The sequence below is a fragment of the Hylobates moloch genome, unplaced genomic scaffold, assembly GCF_009828535.3.
Source record: "Hylobates moloch isolate HMO894 unplaced genomic scaffold, HMol_V3 SCAFFOLD_2, whole genome shotgun sequence".
NCBI classification, from domain to species: domain Eukaryota; kingdom Metazoa; phylum Chordata; class Mammalia; order Primates; family Hylobatidae; genus Hylobates; species Hylobates moloch.
Window position 1 is genome coordinate 64,853,765 of NW_026652277.1, and position 21,421 is coordinate 64,875,185.

The following is a 21,421-nucleotide window of genomic DNA, read 5'->3' on the forward strand; positions in this document are numbered from 1 at the left end:
GGCATGAGCATGGCACATTCAGACCCCACGGTGTGAATAATTAAATAATGAAAAGCTGCCCTCCAGTTTGCTAGAGCGGCACTGTAAGAAATTCCCATCTTTGGAGCAGCCTGGAGATCTGAGCTTAAAGCAAGCATTCAGATATTATAACACAGGAGTGGCTGAAATATGAACCAACCCCACCTTCCTCCAGCACTGTATGTATATTTAGAGTACGATTTAAAACGTTTTACCGATCACCGTCTTGACTGCACTGACATATGAAAGAGATGTGACAGTGACAGCTTCCTTGCTAATTTTGAAAATTGGCTCTAGGGGAGAATAGGCTGTGCCATTCTCTGTCAGAATAACAAAGAGCCTGGATAGACATAAAGTTCTGTCCAAACAACGTACAGGTTCCTGTTTGGTGAGGAAATGAGTCACTCCATTCTTCCTTCTCCCTGGGGGGATTGAATTGAGCTCTGAAACCAGCTGTATGACCCTTGTTTCATTTAAGCTCTCAAGCCTCAGTCACCTTACCTTTGAAATGGAGCTAATTATGCCTTACCTGCCTGGTCTGTCAGGGACTGGGCCACATCCCCTCTTCCAGCTTTAAGATCTGGGATTTGAGACTGCGTCACCAGCCTCAACACTAAGACTTCTTTGCAGGCCTAAGCTCTGGAACACCACAGAAGCCCCCAGGACTCTCCCTTACCCCATATTCAAGAAGATTAAATTCCGTTTTGCCAACTCAAGACCAGAATCTTAATAGAAATGGCTCAAAGGGATAATTACATTCATCACATTAATGACAGCCAAGCCATGATAGCAAACTCCACTCCAAAGGAAGTAGACCAGAGAAAAGTCTACAGGATGAGACCAATTGCGATAAACTGTGTAGTCATTAGGAATTTGGCATCAGACGCAGGGCTAAAAGAGTTTAAATACAGAAGACTCTTAGAATGTGCAGATTTAATTTCTACAGTTTACAGTGCAGATGAACAACCTTGATAAAACATGGGATGTAATAATTCATAATTTTGTTGAGGTCCAAATTGGAATTCTATTCTCTGTAAGGCTGCTCTGCAAGAGTGAGTCAGAGCTCATGGAAAGCTGTAGAAAGGAAGTTAGGTTTGATATTTAGGTGCTGGGGTTAGAGAAGCTTGAGGTTAGAGTTCTAGCTCTGCCGCATACTAGCTGTATGACACTGGGCATGTTTGGTTAACCTCTCTGAACCCTCATGTCCTCCCCTGTAAAAGAAAGACAATAGTAATAGTGCTTAACTCAGAGTGCTGGTAAGAAGGTGAAATGGGGCAATGCCCATAAACAACAAAGGGCTTAATGAGTATTAGCTTAATGTTATTGTATTTTATTTTTTTCAGAGATAGGGGTCCTGCTCTGTCACCCAGGCTGTAGTGCTGTGCCACAATTATACCTCACTGCAGTGGTGAACTCCTGGGCTCAAGCAATCCTCCTGCCTCAGCCTCCCAAGTAGCTGGGACTACAGGTGCATGCCACCATGCCTGGCTAAAAAAAAAAAAAATTTTAAATCCTTTTCAGAGATGAGGGTCCCTCTATGTTGCCCAAGCTGGTCTTGAGCTGGCCTCAAGTGATATTCCTGCCTCAGTCTTCAAGTAGCTAGGATTACAGGTGTAAACCACTGCACCTGGGTCTACTGTTACTAATAACTATTAGCGATAGTGAATGAACCTACCTGGAAGCTTAACATCTATCTCCAAGAGGCCTTGTTATTCTTTTCTTATCCCTTCTTTCCTCCTATACTATTAGAGAAGTGACATGTTATAGTCTTATCCTAAATATGGAGTTTCACAAAGTCCTGAAACATGCTCTTCTTGGATGTCCAGGACCTCCTGTATAGATCAGAACTCTTAAGTAGCGTGATGTATTATAAAGGTTGTGGACTTCATATTGGTAGTGGATTGTATTTCTGACAATCTTGGACATATCAGATTGCTTCTGACATTTGATACATCTTTTATTAAAAAAGGATGACTGCCTATTCACCACCTTGCATTTCAAGGGGATGAAATTAATTAATTAACGTGACTGCAATATAAACATGAATGTAAGGTTTTCTGTTGTTTTTTTTTATGTCGCTATTGAAACCACTGCTGGTTGCCTATCAAATATTTAATCTCCCCTTCTTCCTTACAACAGAACCCAGGTTTTATTTATGCTGTTACTACATGTAGACCCTCTCACAGATGGGCAGCTGTATAACACAGTAGTGACTAATGAGGTATGAGTAGAAATTACTGGGTAAGGCATCTCAGAAGGCTCTTTAAAGGGAGGTGTCTCCATTGGCACATTGTATTTTTCCCTGCCTGCCTAATTCTTTCTGCCTGGAACTTGTACATGACACTGAAGCATGCAGCCATTTTGAGACTGTGAGGTGACAAACTTGAGGATGAAAACTAAACTGATTCCTGCTGGCATCATGTCATGGCAAAAATCATAGTAATCCTGTGCTTCCTACCCCTACACTTTGTATTACATGAGAAAAACAAAACTTCTACCTGGTTAAGCCAATATAACATAATTTTCTATTACCTGCCATCCGATGTAATCCAATTAATACGATCCCTTGGGGCTAAAACCCTACCTCAAATGAACAGAGATTGCTCCATGGCTTCCTTGCCAGTAAACAGCCCTAACTCTAATCTTTGCCCTATTCTTTGCCTGGCTGTCCTATTTATCCTTAAATGTTATCTCAGATATCACTGATCATCTCCTATTTTCTTGCTTCTTTTCTCTTCACTAAACAAGGTTTATTCAGGTGCCAGGAAAATGTTGGGTTCAGAGTTAGAAGGTCGCAGTAAGGATGTATGTCAAAGCACAATTATTATGAGATGCTTAGTCCGGCTAAAATGACCAGCAAGACTAGTACTTGCCTACTTTTCATAGGTAATAGTCCCCTGTATTTCTTTTCCTTTTCTTTTCTTTTTTTTTTCTTTTTTTGAGATGGAGTCTCACTCTGTCACCAGACTGGAGTGCAATGGGGGCCATCTTGGCTCACTGCAACCTCCGCCTCCCGGGTTCAAACGATTCTCCTGCCTCAGCCTTCCGAGTAGCTGGGACTACAGGCACGCACCACCACGCCCAGCTAATTTTTGTATTTTTAGTAGAGATGGGGTTTCACTGTGTTGGCCACGATGGTCTTGATCTCTTGATCTCGTGATCTGCCCATGTCAGCCTCCCAAAGTGCTGGGATTACAAGCTTGAGCCACTGTGCCCGGCCCTCCCTGTATTTTTTCTTTCAATAAAGTCTTCCCCACTTTGTAGACAGCTAGCTGTGTTGTCCTGAACACACTACCCTGGATGGAAGTAAAGGTCAATAGAGGATCCAGGATAGACCTTTGGAGAAGAAACTCCCAGGACATTGGATGCAAAGTTAATCAGGAAAATATTCCCAGCCAGCCTTCAGCCATGTGTGTCTTGGGCCAATTACATCACGTTTTCATTCACAGCTCTTTTCAAATTATTGAACAATGAACTCTGTATTCATACTAGTAAATACTTGAGGAGGGTCAGTTTTATTATCTTCCATTTTTAGAAAATAAGAGAGTAGATGCAGCAAACCACCATGACACACATACACCTATGTAACAAACCTGAACATTCTGTACATGTATCCCAGAACTTTAAAAAAAAGAAAAAAAAAAGGAAAAAGGAGAGAAAGTAAAGGGCAAAGTGACTTGTCCTATGAAACAATTCACGTATGTTTTCAATTTCTCTCTTTTACCTTTAAAAGGTCATTTCCTTAGAGGCAGAAATCACAACTTATTTTTCTTTCATTCAAGGCCTGACCTATTGTGAATCCTTGCTAAATACTGTGTATGCAGATGATGAGATTACAAAATGGAAATGTGGTCTTGAGCCTAAAATAAGTCTCGCTCAGGATCAAGAAGTAAAAGCTTGGCTTCCACACACCTTCTCATTGAAAGTCTGGGTCAAGAGAGATGAGCAGATGGGCCCTCTGCAGGGGCCCCACTACATACTGGTAATGGCCTCCAGTTAGGAAGGCTGCCATTCAACTCAGTAAGTCCATCACCCCCCTGGGAATTCTCTACAGTACACCCATGTGATGGGAGTCTGTAAACATCTAAGAGGGCAGAAATTAACAGAATTAGCCAGAAGTTTCCAACTGCTAGCTCCAAACTCAGATTTATTCCCATAAAAGAGCTCTCTAGTCTGAAAGCAGAAACAGTTGTCCAAGTAACCAATGATCTAGCCAGTCATATATACCTACAGCCAGTCCTAAATGTTTTATTCAAGTATTTATATTTAGTAGACAAGTATTGTTTACAAATGAAACGCATTCTGGAGAGAACAGGCACCAGCTGTTTAAAGATGTGATGCTGTCTGCCTGTACCCTGACTTAAGTCTCCTGTTGGGCGACAGGTGCAGAAATTTCAGTTAGACAGGAGGCATAAATTCAGGAGATTATTGTACAACAAGGTGATTATAGTTAATAACAATGTATTGTGCAGTAGAAAGTTACTAAGTGAGTACATTTTAAGTGTTTTCATCACAAAAATGGTACATATATGAGGTAATGCATGTCGATTGGCTTGCTTTAGCCATTTCACAATATATACATATTTTAAAACATTATATTGTACACCATACATATATACAATATGTATTTGTCAATTAAAAAAATAAAATTGGGGCCTGGCACAATGGCTGAAGCCTGTAATCCCAGAACTTTGGGAGGCCGAGGTGGATCACGAGGTCAGGAGATCGAGACCATCCTGGCTAACATGGTAAAAACCTGTCTCTACTTAAAATACAAAAAATTAGCCGGGCGTGGTTGTGGGTGCCTGTATTCCCAGCTACTCGGCAGGCTGAGGCAGGAGAATGGCATGAACCCCGGAGGCAGAGCTTGCAGTGAGCTGAGATCGCGCCAGCCTGGGCGACAGAGTGAGATTCCATCTCAAAATAAATAAATAAGTAAATAAAATTTAAAACTATTTTATTTAGATGCATATTTATTGAATAAAGTGATGTTAAAGATCAAGCAAACCAATGCAAAATTTATAAACAAAAGCTATGACAAGACTCCCATACAAGCAGCCACCAGCCTGGAGGCCTCACAGAGAAAAGTAGACACTTGCCTCTTAGTTTTCGAAATTCAAGGGTCTCCGGAGGTATTAACTACTTCTTAAGTATTCTTCTTAAGATCCCTCCTAAGGAGAGTAAGAGGGGGCCTACTGGCCCATCACAGACCCAAATGCCAAGAGAGATCCACAGTCTGGTTCTAGGTTAGCTTCAAATTCTTTTTTTTTTTTTTGAGATGGAGTCTCCCTCTGTCACCCAGGCTGGAGTGCAGTGGTGTGATCTCAGCTTACTGCAACCTCTGCCTCCCAGGTTCAAGCGATTCTCCTGCCTCAGCCTCCTGAGTAGCTGGGATTACAGGCGTCTGTCACCACACCTGGTTAATTTTTGAATTTTTGGTAGAGACGGGGTTTCACCATATTGGTCAGGCTGGTCTCGAACTCCTGACCTCGTGATCCACCCGCCTTGGCCTCCCAAAGTGCTGGGATTACAGGCATGGGCCACCGCACCCGGTCAGCTTAGCTTCAAATTCTTAATCCTTGCCAATAAAATGTCAAGGGGGTGGGAGGCGAAGGACTGTATATTAGGCATATGGTGACTAATACATACAACATATTTTTGGAAATGTTGGTTTCAACCTACTTAGGAAGCAGAAGTGTGGAGGCTTGAGAGCATGTGTTGAGGCCCACGCCTCCCTGATGTGGGGGTGTCCTCTCCAGAGAGCTGCTGTGGGCGCCTGTGAAGGACTCACTCAGAGGGTGCAGCTTAAAAAGGTGACTCACTTTCAGTCAGTTTTGGGTTCTCTCCTCACTGCTGTTTTCCAAATGTGCATCTCATTATCAGCTGAGTGTTCATCAAGCCTCTATCTCGGGCTTCCTTGAGGTGTGTGTGGGTCACTCGGGTTGCATGCGCTAAGGGCGAATGAAATTCCCAGTCTGCTTCAGGCAGCTGAGGGGCACCTGTGTTATCTTTCTCCTGAAGACCTCGCAGATTTCCAACAGTCACCTCCTAGCCCTTCCCCTTCCCCACATCCCTTCTGGCCTCACCCTGAGATCCACGTGCCATCTTCTCCATATTTTTAGAAACACTCTCAGACCCCAAACAGTCCTGGATGAGGGGATGGGGAGGAGTGGCTGGGTTTTCACTTTCTCCCCAGAGGATGACTCCAATGCTGTCTTCTGTCTCCCCAGTCTTACTCCTGGGGTGGGCAGAAAAATTATTCCCCAAAGATGTCCAGCTGCTAATCCTCAGAACCTCTGAGTATGTCACTTCATATGGCCAAAGGGACTTTGCAAATGTTATTAAGAATATTTTGGCCAGGCGCGGTGGCTCACGCCTATAATCCCAGCACTTTGGGAGGCCGAGGCGGGCGGATCACCAGGTCAGGAGATTGAGACCATCCTGGCTAACACAGTGAAACCCTGTCTCTACTAAAAACACAAAAAATTAGCCGGGCGTGGTGGCAGGTGCCTGTAGTCCCAACTACTCTGGAGGCTGAGGCAGGAGAAAGGCATGAACCCGGGAGGCAGAGCTTGCAGTGAGCAGAGATTGCACCATTGCACTCCAGCCTGGGCGAAAAAAAAAAAAAAAACGAATTTTTTTTTTGAGATGGATCTGCATGTCCCAGGCTCAGGGTGGTGCAATTTCGGCGGCCTTGGCTTACTGCGCATGCCTCAGCCTCCCAAGTAGCTGGGATTACAGGCTTGGGCCACCATGCCCAGCTAATTTTTATATTTTTAGTAGAGACAGGGTTTCACTATGTTAGCCAAATTGGTCTCAAACTCCTGATCTCAAGTGATCTGCCCGCCTCAGCCTCCCAAAGTGCTGGGATTACAGGTGTGAGCCTCCATGCCCCGCATAAATTAAGAATCTTGAGATGAAGGAGCCATCTTGGATTATCCAGGTGGGCCCAAGGTAATCACATAAGTTCTTATAGGAGGGAGGCAGGAGGCTCAGAGTCACAGGAGATGTGAGGATGGAAGTAGAGGCCAGAGAGCCTGGAAGATGCTATGCGGCTGGCTCTGAAGATGGAAGAGGGGGCCACGAGCCAAGGAAGACAGGCAGCACTAGAAGCTGGAAGAGGAAAGGAAAGGGATTCTCCCCTGAAGCCAATGGGAATGCTACCCTGCTGACACCTCAATGTTAGTCCACCGAGACGTACGTTAGGCTTCTGACCCTCAAAACTGTATGATAACAAATTTGTTTTTTCTTTTTTTGAGACAGTCTCACTTTGTCACTTAGGCTGGAGTGCAGTAGCGCATCACAGCTCACTTCACCCTCGACTCCCAGGCTCAAGCAATCCTCCCATCTTAGCCCCCTGAATCACTAAGACTGCAGGCACACATCACCAGGTCTGGCTAATTTTAAAATTTTTTATAGAGATGGGGTCTTGCTATGTTGTCCAGGCTGGTCTCAAGCTCCAAGGCTCAAGTGATCCTCTTGCCTCAGACCCCCAAAGTGCTGGGATTACAGGTGTGAGCCACTGCACCCAGCAATTTGCGTTGTTTTAAGTCACTAAGTTTGTGATTTGTTATGGCAGCAACAAGAAATGAACACAGCTCCCCAGAACAAATGTATAATTGCAACACATCAGGAACACGGGACTCTGGTGAGGGTAGAGGGGCTCTTTCTCCTCCTCATGTCCCTTATCCCCTTGCCCAGTGTGGCCCCCACTCTCGAACCTGGCTCTGTGCCAACTCCTATTGGCATCTACCTTACCTTTGACCCCAGACCTACTTCTTTCTCACCAACGTCTCTCATACCTGGGCAAAACTTTCAGCAAAGGTCACAAATAGACTACCCTACCCACTCCTCCTTTAACCATATCTACTTCTGGGGAATGAGGGAGGTAGGGCATCCTAGTTTAAACACCAGCAATAACAGCTGCAACCCAAAAACCTGAGGTGGAAGCATCTGGCTCAACATCTTGGGGAGAAAAATGAATTCACTGACATAATGAGCATGGAAAACATGTGCTAAGCATTACACCCAGGCCATTGCTTTTGATGCAAACTTCCATGTCAGAGAATCCACGCATGTCCCAAAAGACAAAGACTCAGATTCATGACCTAAGGTATGTGACCTTTAAAAAAAATACCTGCACCTGCCTCTTGCCCTTGTCATGACAGGAACCAGGATAAACACCAGCTTCCAAATTTCCTCTTACAAAATAATTGTGGTATGATTGTTTGCCCTTTATTAAGCACCTTTAATGTTCTCAATGCCCAGGAACATGACAATGTAAGTGGACAAAATGAGAGGCAGCCAGATGGAACAGGTGATGTCAGCCATCAGCAGCGGCAATCACACCAGAATTCTGCCACCAGTGTGTGTGTGTGTGTGTGTGTGGGTGGGTGTGTGTGTGCATGCGCAACTTAGTAACTTGGCCACAAAGCAGAACAAATTGCTTGGAGGACAAAAATTTCCTAAATTCCTCCTTTTAAAACTTAATTGAGAACACCTCACACCTTCTCGAAGGACAGTTGCGCCTTGTCAATTCCAATACAGAGGAAATTCTAATAATCAAGGGTCAAACTGGGGCACCTTTTTTTTCTTAAGTGAAAAAGCAAGCAATGCCCATCAGGAAACCCTTTTGGGGCCCATGAGCCTCAGAGAAAGCTGCTCATACGCCCTCTCTGATATATTTCACATTTCAAAACATACACACATGAGATGAGCTGGTCGCAAAAGGACAAATACTATATGATGTCATTGATATGAAGCACTTAGAGCAGTCATATCCATGGAGACAAAAAGTGGAATGGTGGCTGCCAGGGATTGGGGGAAGGTGGAATGGGGAATTCGTGTTTAATGGTTATAGAGTTTCCATTATGGAAGATGAAAAATTTCTAGAAGTGGATGGTGGTGATAGTTGCATAATACATGAAAGTACTTAATACCACTGAACTGTATACTCATAGTGGTTAAAAATGGTAAACTTTACGTTACATTTTATTACAATTAAAAAAAATCCCATAAACACATACATACAACACAACTCCACCAAATGCTATTTCCTCACACTGAATCATGATCATAAACACTTAGCTGTCTTTTTATTTTGAATGGATCATTTCATTGGTTGGAAGCCCTCAGGAGACCGGGGGGTGGAGGGGTCCAGCTGTCCCCCTTGGGGGCGGGACTTCCCGGCTCGTTGATGGGGGACCTACCTGGTTTGAAAGTGATGCTCGAGGTCGCAGCGCTGCAACACCTGGGTGCAGTGCTCCCTGAATGGGCAGGTCACCAGCAGCTTGTTGAGGAGTTTGTTGACCAGGATGCTGGACTTCTTGCAGTGCTGCAGAACTAGAGGCTTGCGGTCCATGGGACAGAAGTCCTTCTCCACCAGGAAGTTGGTGAGGCAGAGGGTGCAGTAGGTGTGTCCACATGGAGTGTCCAGGGGGTCCAGCAAAGCCTGCAGGCAGATGTGGCAGATGAGGTCATCATCCACTTCCTCTGGATAGCTGTAGAAGTGGTTTTCCTCCAGGGAGTGGGCTTGGCCACACACTGCACACAGGGGTTCAGGGTCGTTGGCAGACTCTGGCTGGTTCATGATGGATTGGAGAGCAGTGTAACAGGAAACTCAGTCACACAATATTTCCTCAGGAGCAAGTCAAGATCTAGGAGCCATCCACACACCTAAAAGAGAACAAGAAAGCTCACCTTTGCTTCCCAGCACATGAAAGGCTTATGCTTATGGTAGACATGAGACAGTGCTGCCAGTGCATGGGGAATTGAGCTATGATTCAGAAAGCCAGGGTTGAGTGTCCACTCTGGAGTGACTGACAGGACCTTGGGCAAGCCCCATGGCCTCCTCGTGCCAGGTGGGAATAATGTTTTTTTTTTTTTTTTTTTCACGCATGCCAGTGGGAATAATGTTCACCTTTCACATCCTCACGTTGGTGTGGTAAGAATCATTTGGGTAATATGTAGGAAATGCCTAAAGTAACTCTAAAAAATGTAATTTGTTAAGAAAATTAAATAGACCAGTGATTTGTAAAATTCTTGTCAGATCAGGACAAGAAAAAAAAAAAAAAACTGTTAACACTGTGATGGCTTTCTCTTATCTTTCTTCCCCATCTTTCTCCCAAACTCAGAAAAAGTAGGAGATCAGAGCTTTCAACTAAGTCATCTGAGAGAAAATAGTGCCGTTGAGCCTTTCACATTTTCACTATGATAAATGCACTGTTGTCTCCTGTATGCATTTTACTCAATTGGTCATTAGTGGCTGAGTGGGCTCTGGACACGTTGCCTGCGTTCAAATCCCACCACTATGGGCCAATGATTTCAGACTCTGTTTTCACATCTGTAAAATGGGGATAATCACAGGCTACTTCACAGAACTCTTGTGAGGATGAAATGAGATATGATACATAAAGCTCTTAGATTTGCATCTACTACATACTAAGTGCTCAATAATTCCTACATGTATTTGTTACTGAATTCATTGTCTCTAATCTAGCTCTGTTGGCCCAGAAACTGAAAGCTAGAGCTCCTATAAGGGGCCTTTAAGCTTTGTTCTAATAGGACTCTTTTATTCCATTAGATATTTCTTTTTTTTTTTTTTTAGACGGAGTCTTGCTCTGCTGCCCAGGCTGGAGTGCAGTGGCATGATCTCTGCTCACTGCAACCGCCACCTCCCGGATTCAAGTGATTCTCCTGCCTCAGCTTCCCGAGTAGCTGGGATTACAGGCGCGTGCCACCATGCCTGGCTAATTTTTGTATTTTTAGTAGAGACAGGGTTTTGCCATGTTGGCCAAGCTGATCTTGAACTCCTGGCCTCAAGAGATCCACACGCCTCGGCCTCCCAAAGTGCTGGGATTACAGGTGTGAGCCCCCATGCCCAGCCTAGGTATTTCTTGTAAACAGTAGAATACTATCACAGTACATATTTTCCTTTAACATAGATAGGAGTCAACAATAATCAAGTTTTTCAACATGCTTGCTTTGCATCTAGGAAGTCTCTTGGGTAGACAGTCAATAAATAGTTTTCAAGCACCAACTCTGAGCTAGGTCATGAGTTGGATATACAGACCTTTGAGAGAGACTTAAAGGATATGCTTCTGCCCTCAGGGAGTCCCCATTCCAGAGGTGACATGGACACGCACACAAGTAGGAGCCCAGTGCAAACTAGGGCTCTGGGTCAACTTTCATGGTGATTAAGAATCCTGCCTTGGGACCAGGCCCCCTTTTAGCTGCATCGGCTGGGGATCGGTGGCACCAGGTATCTGCATCTGGGACCGACCCCCTAGGCTGGCTAATCAAGGAGGAAGCAGCAGCAGTGTCTGCTGTGGGGGACACAGCTCTGTATTGCATCATCCTGGTGATAGTCACAGTGGCCGAGTGAGTTTTTTGGGGGCCCAGCTTCCTCCAGAGGTGGAAGCAATGGCCCAGCTACTAGGGGACCTAAATAGGAGCATGGTCAGAAAGTGGATGAAGTTTGTGGTCAGCAGCGTGAAAGGGGAGGACTGCCGAAAGGCTGTGCAGTGTCTTGGGGTCAGCGCCAACCTGCCGCGGGAGTGGCTGGGTGCCCTGCTGGCAGGCATGCAAACGCTGCTCCAGCAGGCCCTCCATCTGCCCCCCACCAGCCTGAAGCCCAGCACCTTCAGGGACCAGCTCCAGGAGCTCTGCAGCCCCCAAGACCTGGTCGGGGACTTGGCCAGCGTGGTATTTGGCAGCCAGCGGCCCCTCCTTCATTCTGTGGCCCAGCAGCAGGGGGCCTGGCTGCCCCATGTTGCTGACTTTCAGTGGCGGGTGGATGTGACAATCTCCACCAGTGCCCTGGCTCGCTCCCTGCAGCCGAGGGTCCTGATGCAGCTGAAGCTTTCAGATGGGTTAGCATACCGCTTCGAGGTCCCCATAGCCAAGTTCCAGGAGCTGCGGTACAGCGTGGCCCTGGTCCTAAAGGAGATGGCAGATCTGGAGAAGAGGTGTGAGTGCAGCCTGCAGGACTGACCCCTCACATGACCAGTCCCATTCAGATCAGGCTTGGACAGGCACCTCGGATGGTGCCAAAGTGCAGCTGACTCTTCCCAGGACAGCCCTGCCCTTCCCATGAGGCAGGCTCTTCATCCACGTGCTTTTGTAGATCTTGTACTTTAGGTTGGGCATTTTCATTCTTCTGCCTTAAATCACTGACCTCACAGAGCTGACATTCTAGTGGGGCTGAGGGGAGGGGAAACATTATAAAATAAATAATAAAAATAAATTTTTAAAAAAAGAATCCTGCCTCTTCCCTCAGCGCCAATTCAACTTTCCTCTTTTCCAAAAGCAAATTAAAAGACCTTATGCTTTCCACAGGAACATAAAGACACATGAATAACCTAACAGGAAATTAGCCACATTTGGAAACAACCCAGCAGTCATAAACTGTATTATATCTCTTTTCTTTTCCAAATAAAATCGGAGGTTGTTTGTACAAACATAGCCTTATCTCAAAAAGAAAATACATTGACTTCAGGCTTTCATTGAGTCAGCTTTGTTGTTTACATTTCTGTACGGCAGTAATATGCCTGAGAGGACACTCTAGTGAAGAGGTTGCTGGTAAATGCCCTTAATATAAAAACATTTAGAAATTGTAGCATTTTATTTAGCATCAGATAGGACCACAGAAGGCAAAGATAGAGGGTGCAGGAGGGGGTGAAGTTGTTTCAAGGAAATCTATGCAGCTGCTAATTGTCCTCAAGGCTGTTAGAAAGTACTGGAATCTCACAGGAAATACTTTAAGTGACACCAGAAACAGTTGAAAAACAAACATGAAAATGGAAATGGGCCTGCAAAAGATTATCATCTACAATCTATAGGGGAAAAATGGTTCACACAGGATGAACTAAAGCTCTAGGTCTTTTAAAGCTTCTCTGTAGTGTTCTGCCATATAGTCCCACATGCTACAGTCTTGGTTATTCTTTCTCATGATGCTGTAGGGGAATATAAATTCAGGCTGCAGTGTGGCCATACCACTGAAAATACAACTTCATGTTTCTGGGCCATTCCCTTATTGGTGAAATGGTGGCACTGGACCAGATTTTCATTTTTCAAACTGTGCTGTGGAAGGCATCAGATGCTTCCAGATCTTCCAAGGGAGTGGAGATAGGAGGAAACCAAGGGGGAGCTTTGCCCACTCCTCCAGCTCTGCCATTATTATTATTATTATTTTTTAAAGATGGGGTCTCACTATGTTGACCAGGCTGGTCTTGAACTCCTGGCCTCAAGCAATCCTCCCATCTTGGCCTCCCAAAGTTCTAGGGTTACAGACGTGAGCCACCACACCCAGCCTGCCATTATTTCCTTAAAGCATCAGGTTCCTCTTAATATTCTGTTCAAAGAATCCTAGCTTTTAAAAAAACTTGTAAACCACCAGACTAGATTGTGTACAACAGTCCCCTCCAGAAATAGAGTTCTATGATTCTGTGCTAATCAAGTGGGGTTTTTATGTTTCATTTTGTTTCTGATGGTTAGATGTTTGGGAAAAATCCTTTTTTCATCTAACAGTTCTTTGAACATTCACCATGCGCCAGGCACTGTGCTAGGGGCCTTATATTATAGTATATTACGTTATTCAATCCTCACAAATGGCATAGGAAACTGAAATGCAGAGGGTAAATAATTGTCAATCACACCAAAAAAAGAAACAAAACGGGCAGGGGCTGTCTGACTCCAAGTTTCTGCTCCTACTTCCCTACTTTGTCTCCTAGCATCTTTCTTGATTATGGCTAGTCAGAATCCCAATAATGTAACTCATTAAATACAAGAGACCCAGGAAATTAGAAGGCTTTAAATCTCTTCAGGCTGTATTGCAAGTAGAATCATGTGTCGCTTAATGATGGGGATATGTTCTGAGAGGTGCATTGTTAGGCGATTCGGTCCTTGGGTGAACATGATAGAGTGCACTTACACACACCTTCATGGTATAGCTGACTATACACCATATAGATGTGTAGTCTGTGGCTCTTACGCTGCAGACCTGTACAGCATGTAACTGTACCAAATACCGTAGGCAACTGTAACACAATGGTAAGTATTTACATATCTGCACATAGAAAAGGTACAGTAAAAACAGTATTTTAATCTTATGGGATCACCATCGTATGCGGAGTCTGTCATTGACCAAAACATTGTTATGGGGTCCACGACTGTAGATATGTCAAAGATCTCTGAAGAAAAAGATTCCTTGATTTCACTGAGTGCTGAGGCAGAATGAATGGAATGGGGTAAGCAAAAATGGCAGATTTAGCTTCAACTCCAATTTTCTTTTATCTTTTCCCTTCTTTTCTTTTTCTTTCTGAGAGTAATTTGAATTCCCTGGCACTTATCCATGTGGATAAGCCAAATTCTTAATATAATGTTAATGCAAACACTGCTGTATATATTTTCTGACTTTATTTTAGACTAAATAAAGCCTACACGAATAGAAACAGATTATGAGATAATAGACTGAACAAGCAGTTTTGGCTCTCTGAGGGAAAGAACTAGGTAGACTTAAAAAATATGATTAATATCTCCCTGGTGGTTCTTATTTGCAGTATATAGCTTATAAGCATGTATGATGTATCACGTTTTCAGACATATCAGAGCCTTGCTGCTGAATGGAGAAGAAATTATCAAAAATCATTAAGCCTTAAAAGGTAAGCTAGTTTCTCCCACGAAAAGTAAGAGAGAGAGCCTGTCAGCTTTGCGTCCATATAAATTTACTGAATGTATCAGCCATCAGCATCTCTGGCCCTGACTGAAGTTAAGTAGACAGAGCTGTGATACAGTGTTTTGGCAGTTTAGAGTAAGAGAGTAGTGGAGTGGATTGATTCCCTCCTTACGTACGTGTATGATGGGTAGGATGGAAATCTTACACTCTTTTGGTATAACCCTGTTGTGCCTTAGGAATTACCCTTTCCTTCTTCTTTCTGATCTGGAATATGACAGAAACCAGAGGTGACTTTTAGAGCTATATGTAGCCAAAACCCTCAATCTAGTGCTGAAAAGCACCCAGAAAAATAAAAACCCCCATCTGTCTTTGCTCCTAATCCCTGCTTTCTTTCCTACCATTTTATTGTCTAGCCTAAAACCTGTATAGAAGCTTCTCTGCCTAATTCTCAAATTTTGAACTTCCTGGATGACAACAAAGACACATACCAGAGCAAAAGCCAGTCGGTGCTGCCCGCAACCGAGAGGGTCGTTCGAGATCGTATGTCTACCGTCACCGCACTAGACAGATTTAAGAACAGCCTTTGGAATACAGCCTGTTTGGAAGTGGAAACACTTCTGCATCAGGTAACTCATCAGAACAATGGGATCCTTGGTGTGCTATTGTCCTGCTAATTCTCCTTTCAATGCACCCTGGCTTTATAGAAAATGGTTATCAGATGTAGTTGCCAGAATAAACCACATACTCCACTAGAAAGACAACTGGATAAATATAACATTTGGCATGTGGCACCGATAATTTTGCGTGTTCTTCCCATTGAAAGGACAAGATTTGCCCCCAAAGCATCTCTGAAATTGTTGCCTGAGTCACAGTTTTCTAGTAATAGGAGGAGGATTCCGTATTATGAAAAAGAATCCTTCTTTATAGTCACATGGCGGCGTGTCCTGCATTGGCACTTTAACCTTGTCAAAGATGAAACACTATAGCCACAGACTCTGAATCAAAAGGAGGCCTGACAGATGAGAAAGGCCTTTATTACTTTATAAAATAGATGATTCTGCCTTTGGATAGCTTTGATTAATAGAGGAAAAAGTCCACATAATGAGCAAAATTTTCCTTTCCTATACCTCACCTGCCCTTTCCACAAGTGCCACTGTTACCCTAGTAGCTCTTTAGAATATGTCTAACTTTTTAAGTCCTTTAATTATTTGAAGACAGATCCCATGTTCTCCCCCAGGGTGAGTAGCCTCGGGTTCAGTCAGTATTTCTTCCACATCCAAATCTCTTCTGCAAGCTCCCCAATTTATCAGTGTCTCTCCTACAATGTACGGGTAGAATGAACTCCAAAACTCCAGGCCAGAGTGAAGTGAGGGAATCTGTTCCCTTGATGTGACTGCCAGACAGCCTGAAACTGCTTCCACTTTCTTGTAGCAACAGCACACACTACTGCTGTTACTGGAGTGGGTAGAGGAGAAGACACTGCCCTGAGGCCTGGAGAAAACAATTCTTGGAGGTGGTGAAGGAGGTATATATCTTAAGAGTAGAAAGGTAGAAATGTAGAAGCTTTTAAAAACAAAAGCAATGGCTATGAATGCAGCTTAGAAAATGCAAAAATATGTAGTGGCATTAGGTGGATTTATACAAACAGAAGATAGTCTTTAGTGGTTAAACAGTTCGGTACTGGAACTCATAATGTACATCCAATCCTTAGAACCATTGCTATCTGGGGAATGTGGGGCTCTCTTATTTGTTTGTAAACATTCCTTTACTTTGATAAATCTCATTCCAAAATGTACCGACATAGTAAATAACACAAGAAAAGGGAAATGAAAACCATTTAAACAAATGATAAATCAGACATAATTTTTCCCACCCAGAAGTACAAATACTGAAGAACTTCCACTGACATTCACAATAAATGAAAAAGTTTAAACAGTGACAGGCCACAAGCAACTGATGGAGAGGCAATGGGAGGAAATGAAGCCTGCAGCTCCAGGTGCTCCGTGTCCCCACCCCACCCCCAAAAGATGCACAAGTACTTGAAAAAGGAAAGTATCCAAGGAGGTTTACTGGTCACCCGGGACCATGACAGTTGTCCCCTTATCAGTTGCAGCCTGAGGCCAAAGGAAAAATGTGTGTCCTGATATGTACATTTTTGTTTAATTTTTAATGGCTAATTTTTTTCAGATCATTAAGGAAGTTGAAAAATGTGGAAAACATGAAGAGTAGGTATATCAAAACTTAAAACATCAATTTAAGTTTAAATATTTTATTTATTCTCCAAACAATTTTAGAAATAGTTTTGTTTTCCCAGCTTTAAAGGAAACACACTGATCATTGTTTCCAAAAACCTTCCTCTTTGCTCACTGTATTAGTCCATTTTCACACTGCTATGAAGAAATACCCGACTGGGTAGTTTATAAAGAAAAAGGTTTAATGGACTCACAGTTCCATATGACTGAGGAGGCCTCACAATCATGGCAGAAGGTGAAGGAGGAGCAAAATCATGTACATGGTGGCAGGCAAGAGAACATGTGCAGGGGAACTGCCCTTTATAAAACCAACATATCTCATGAGACTTATTCACTATCACAAGAATAGCATGGGAAAAACCCACCCCCATGATTCAACTACCTCCCATTGCGTCCCTCCCACAACATGTGGGGATTATGGGAGCTACAATACAAGATGAGATTTGGGTGGGGACGCAGCCAAACCATATCACTCATCTTATTTTTAATTGAGGAAATTGCCATGTTTGATCATTTCTCTTAACTAGGTGATGATCTTAAACAATTTCTAAATAACTTTAACTTACTGATCTTGTCTTTATTTGAATACATTTTGATCTTTTGTTCATCATGTATTGTTTGCATTCATTTTGCATTTTTTTAAATATTGCATTCACATTAGGATTACTGAATTTTTTTGCACCTTAAATTTCGCACCTGAAGGTGAGTGTCTCACTTGCCTCACCTTAATTATGACCTAGTCACTGTTATTTTTAGAAACCTAAGTAGGGAGAGTAGAATATCAAAACTGTGGTTTGGATGCAGCTCTGCTACCAACTACTTTTTTGGGTCTTGATATTTTCCTTTTACCTGACTTGGTGGCCAGCCAGCTACAATGACAAAACAGTAGAATTACAAACTCTTCCCAGGTGTGCCACTAAACTTCACCCAAGGTCAGAATTGATTGTTGCTTCAGCTGATTGTTACACTTGACAGAGACACACAGGTGAACAGTTCGCTGAAGGGTTCACAAGGCAAGAGGAATGACTTGCTTCAAAGAAGCAAAGAATGTAACCTAGAGCCAGGTCTCACAAAAGATCACAAAATGACTGGATCCTCTAAGAGCTTTGTTTCATGAGTACATAAGTGAGCCCAGTCAAGTAATAAAGAGTTCTCTCCAGCAAGGACACTACATGGAATGTGACATTTTACAAACTGTGAAGCTCTGCCCTACCGTATTCATGTTTGCTTTGAATTTTTGCTCATTCAAAAGTTGTTCAAAATCTTTTACTCCCTTCAGCCAACCTCTTGTTTTACAGCATGTTTCAAACACACAAAGGCTAACTGTATCAGATTATTTCCGAGGTTACTTTTAGCTTCAAGAAAATGAGCTTAAGGTTTTTCGTTTTTTTGTTTTTGTTTTTGTTTTTAATTGTTGATGGTGTTTTAAAATTTGGATTACGCTCCATGTGGCAGAATGGTTGCTTAGTTTCAAACTGGTCACTGGGGTGACAGCTCAGTGCAAAAATCACAATCACAGTCAGAAATGCCATCCTGGACCACGAACAGCAGAAACATACCCACAGAGGAACCGAACGGACCAGCGCCTGCCACTTCTTCAAATGGTGGCCTCATCTCTCTTTCTAAAATAATTCACCCAGCAGGCATGTCTGCCTAACTACTGCCCTAGCCCTAGCTGTAACTCCTAAATCAGGTTACTGGGGGGAAAATAATTGCCAAAGTTAGGGCAAAGTCTATCTTTCTGTATTAAACAAAGTAAATGTACAATTACATTTTAAATTTTAGATAAATTTAGTAAGACTTGACAGTATCGATAACGTGCCATCAAACTCTTATGGCAATTTTATAAAGGCCAATTGTAAATGAACATACACAGAGGATGGGCAGTGTTCTGTGGGCTATTCCTTAGCTTACAGACTCTCATGTAATAGGGAAGAATTAGGAGCATTAATGACCTGGATAAAAATGGTTACACATGGAATAAAATTATCTTCAAACTAAGAACCTGGGTTGGAAGTGGGGGGTGATGTGTCTGTGTGTGCATGATGGGGGGCAAATACACTGCAGAGGAAAGAGGGGGGAGGCAGGTGCTTACAGGCTGCTGCCAAGGTCGTGGTTAGCTCTGCTTCTGCTTAACTTCTAAATCAATCATCTCGAAGAGGGACTAACCCACTCATTAATGAATCTGTGAATGACATTAGCCTGTATAGTATTGCAAACATCCAAAAATACAGAAAAAAAAACCCTTTTAAATGGTCTTTAAAGAGGTCAGAAACATGTCAAGAAATTACAGGAGAATTGAACTAAAGGGAGACCATGTAATACATCTGGAGTCAATAAAGGAGGACATAGATGTTCAGAATGTGGGAAAAACAAGGGAAGTGGTTAAGCGAAAAGAGTCCCAAGTGGCTAGCCAATTAGCCGCAAGTTTTAGAAGTCAGGGAATGCCTTTCATAAGCAGGTTAGAGAAGAGTGTTCCTTCTCTTGACGAGATTTTACCACCTTTCCCCTGGGGTGCCATACTTGGGTTTGTTTGTAAAAACTCTGTAACAGAAAAGATGTCCTTCCATTTCCTAGTCCATAAACATGATGAAATAGAACTGACCCCCTGCAAACAACAACAACAACAACAACAACAACAAATGAAGGCAGAATATTTTTGCATTGATTCGGAGCTCTGTTCATGTTAGGAGTCACCAAGGATCCCGGGAAGAGCTGATATCAGAGGGGTATGGAAAAGAAGCAAACTGACATTCTTTCATCCAAAGCTGAAAAACAATTTCAAAAAGTGTTTATGTGTGTGTGGGGTTTTTTTGTTTGTTTTTTGTTGTTTTTTTTTAAACAGATAACCAAGTTTTACGGAGGGAAGGACAAGATGAGAAAAGATATTTGAATTCTCAACATTTTCCTGCTGTGTTTCAATTCTACAGGGGTCATGGCTTTGCCTAATCCATGCCTGGGATTGGCCTTAAACTCTGTGGGAGTTCCTGTAGGGAATTCCATTTCATCTCCAATACATTTAAGTCTAATTATGAAAACATAGAAAAAAATGTAAAAACACTGCAAGAGAATACACAATACATGGCAATGTGTATAATGCCCCAAGACAGGAGCCATGGACAAGCTTTGGAGGAGAGACAATAGAGAGTGTGTGTGGCCCAGAACAATCAAGGAAAGTTAATGGGATAGATGGTCCTTGGGAAGGATCACGAATGATAAATGCGATCTGGACAAGTGGGAAGTAATCCAGGTGAGAAGAACCTGAGCAAATGTGTCAATCAAGGAAGAGTAGTGATCTCTTGATGTGACCCACATGACGACCTCTATGTGAGGTTTTAAAATGATTTATTTAGAAGTCATAGGGTTTTGATTGGGTAAGGAACTTAGATTTTCACCAAGTAGAAAAATCCTCTTTTCAAGATCCCTACAGGACCTACTAGCTTCTACTTGAAACACTTCCACTGATGGAGAACTGGTCAGTTTTTCAAATAGCTAAATGCTTCCCATGTTACTTTGACCTTTGGCCTTGTTCTGCCTTTCAGTGTAACATATATCACATTTGCTTCCTCAAAACATGACACACACATCCCCAAATTAAAGACAGTGTTGGGTGGTTTCTCCCTTGTTTTTCTCTTTGTCTTTGGTTCTTCCGATTGTCTTCCCGGGTAGTCCAGGTGGTGGTAAAAGATCTACCCAGGATGCCTTCTAGTTTGCTAAGATCCCTTTGAAAACATGTACCTGGAAGTGAAGTTATCCTGTTTTGGTTTGGAGGACTCAGGATTCAGTGGAGCGATCACTTCCTTAACCAGGATGCTTGTGTCTACTAATGCAATCTATGATGATTTTTACTGTTTTGTCTTATTAGATATATCACACTGTTGACTGGAAGAACTCAGTAGGCCTTTAGAGTACAAAACACTTACTACTGTGGCATGAACATAGAAATAAATGAAGGTAGTGATGATGGCTGCCAATTCTGACTCTCCTTGCCTGTACTTTGCTCAGTATTTCAGCCTCCAAGTGGACAAGAAATCTCTCCATAAGTAGTTGGAAGAGCTTGTGTATACGGTTGTCAGCTGGGGATACAGTGGGTAGAATGAGGGTCCCTGCAAAAGATATATCCATGTCTTAACCCCAGAACCTGTGACTATGACCTTATAGGAAAATGATCTAAGAAGATGTCATGAGGTTGAGGATCTTGAGATGAGATCATCCTGGATTATCTGAGTGGGTCCTAAATCCAATGACAGACGTCCTTAGACACTTATAAGCCAGGAGGAGAAGACACAAATGCAGAGGAGAAGGTGATGTGAGGAGAGAGGCAGAGATTGGAATTATGCACCCACAAGCTAAGGAATGTCTAGAGCCACTAGAAACTGAAAGAAACCAGAGAAGACCCTCTCCTGGAGCCTTCAGAGCAGTGTGGCCCTGCTGTTACCTTTATTTCAAACTTCCAGCCTCCAGAACTGTGAGACAA

At 43.1% G+C, this 21,421-nt stretch overlaps 1 protein-coding gene across 1 annotated transcript; it reads left to right on the forward strand.

The window, feature by feature from the left end:
• The first annotated feature begins 9,914 nt into the window (after positions 1-9,914).
• Positions 9,915-12,009, forward strand: LOC116476551 (COMM domain-containing protein 5). The gene is made up of 2 exons (XM_032754424.1): positions 9,915-9,961; positions 11,238-12,009. Exons 1-2 carry the CDS (start codon positions 9,915-9,917, stop codon positions 12,007-12,009), a joined length of 819 nt encoding a protein of 272 aa, XP_032610315.1.
• The last annotated feature ends 9,412 nt before the right edge of the window (positions 12,010-21,421 follow it).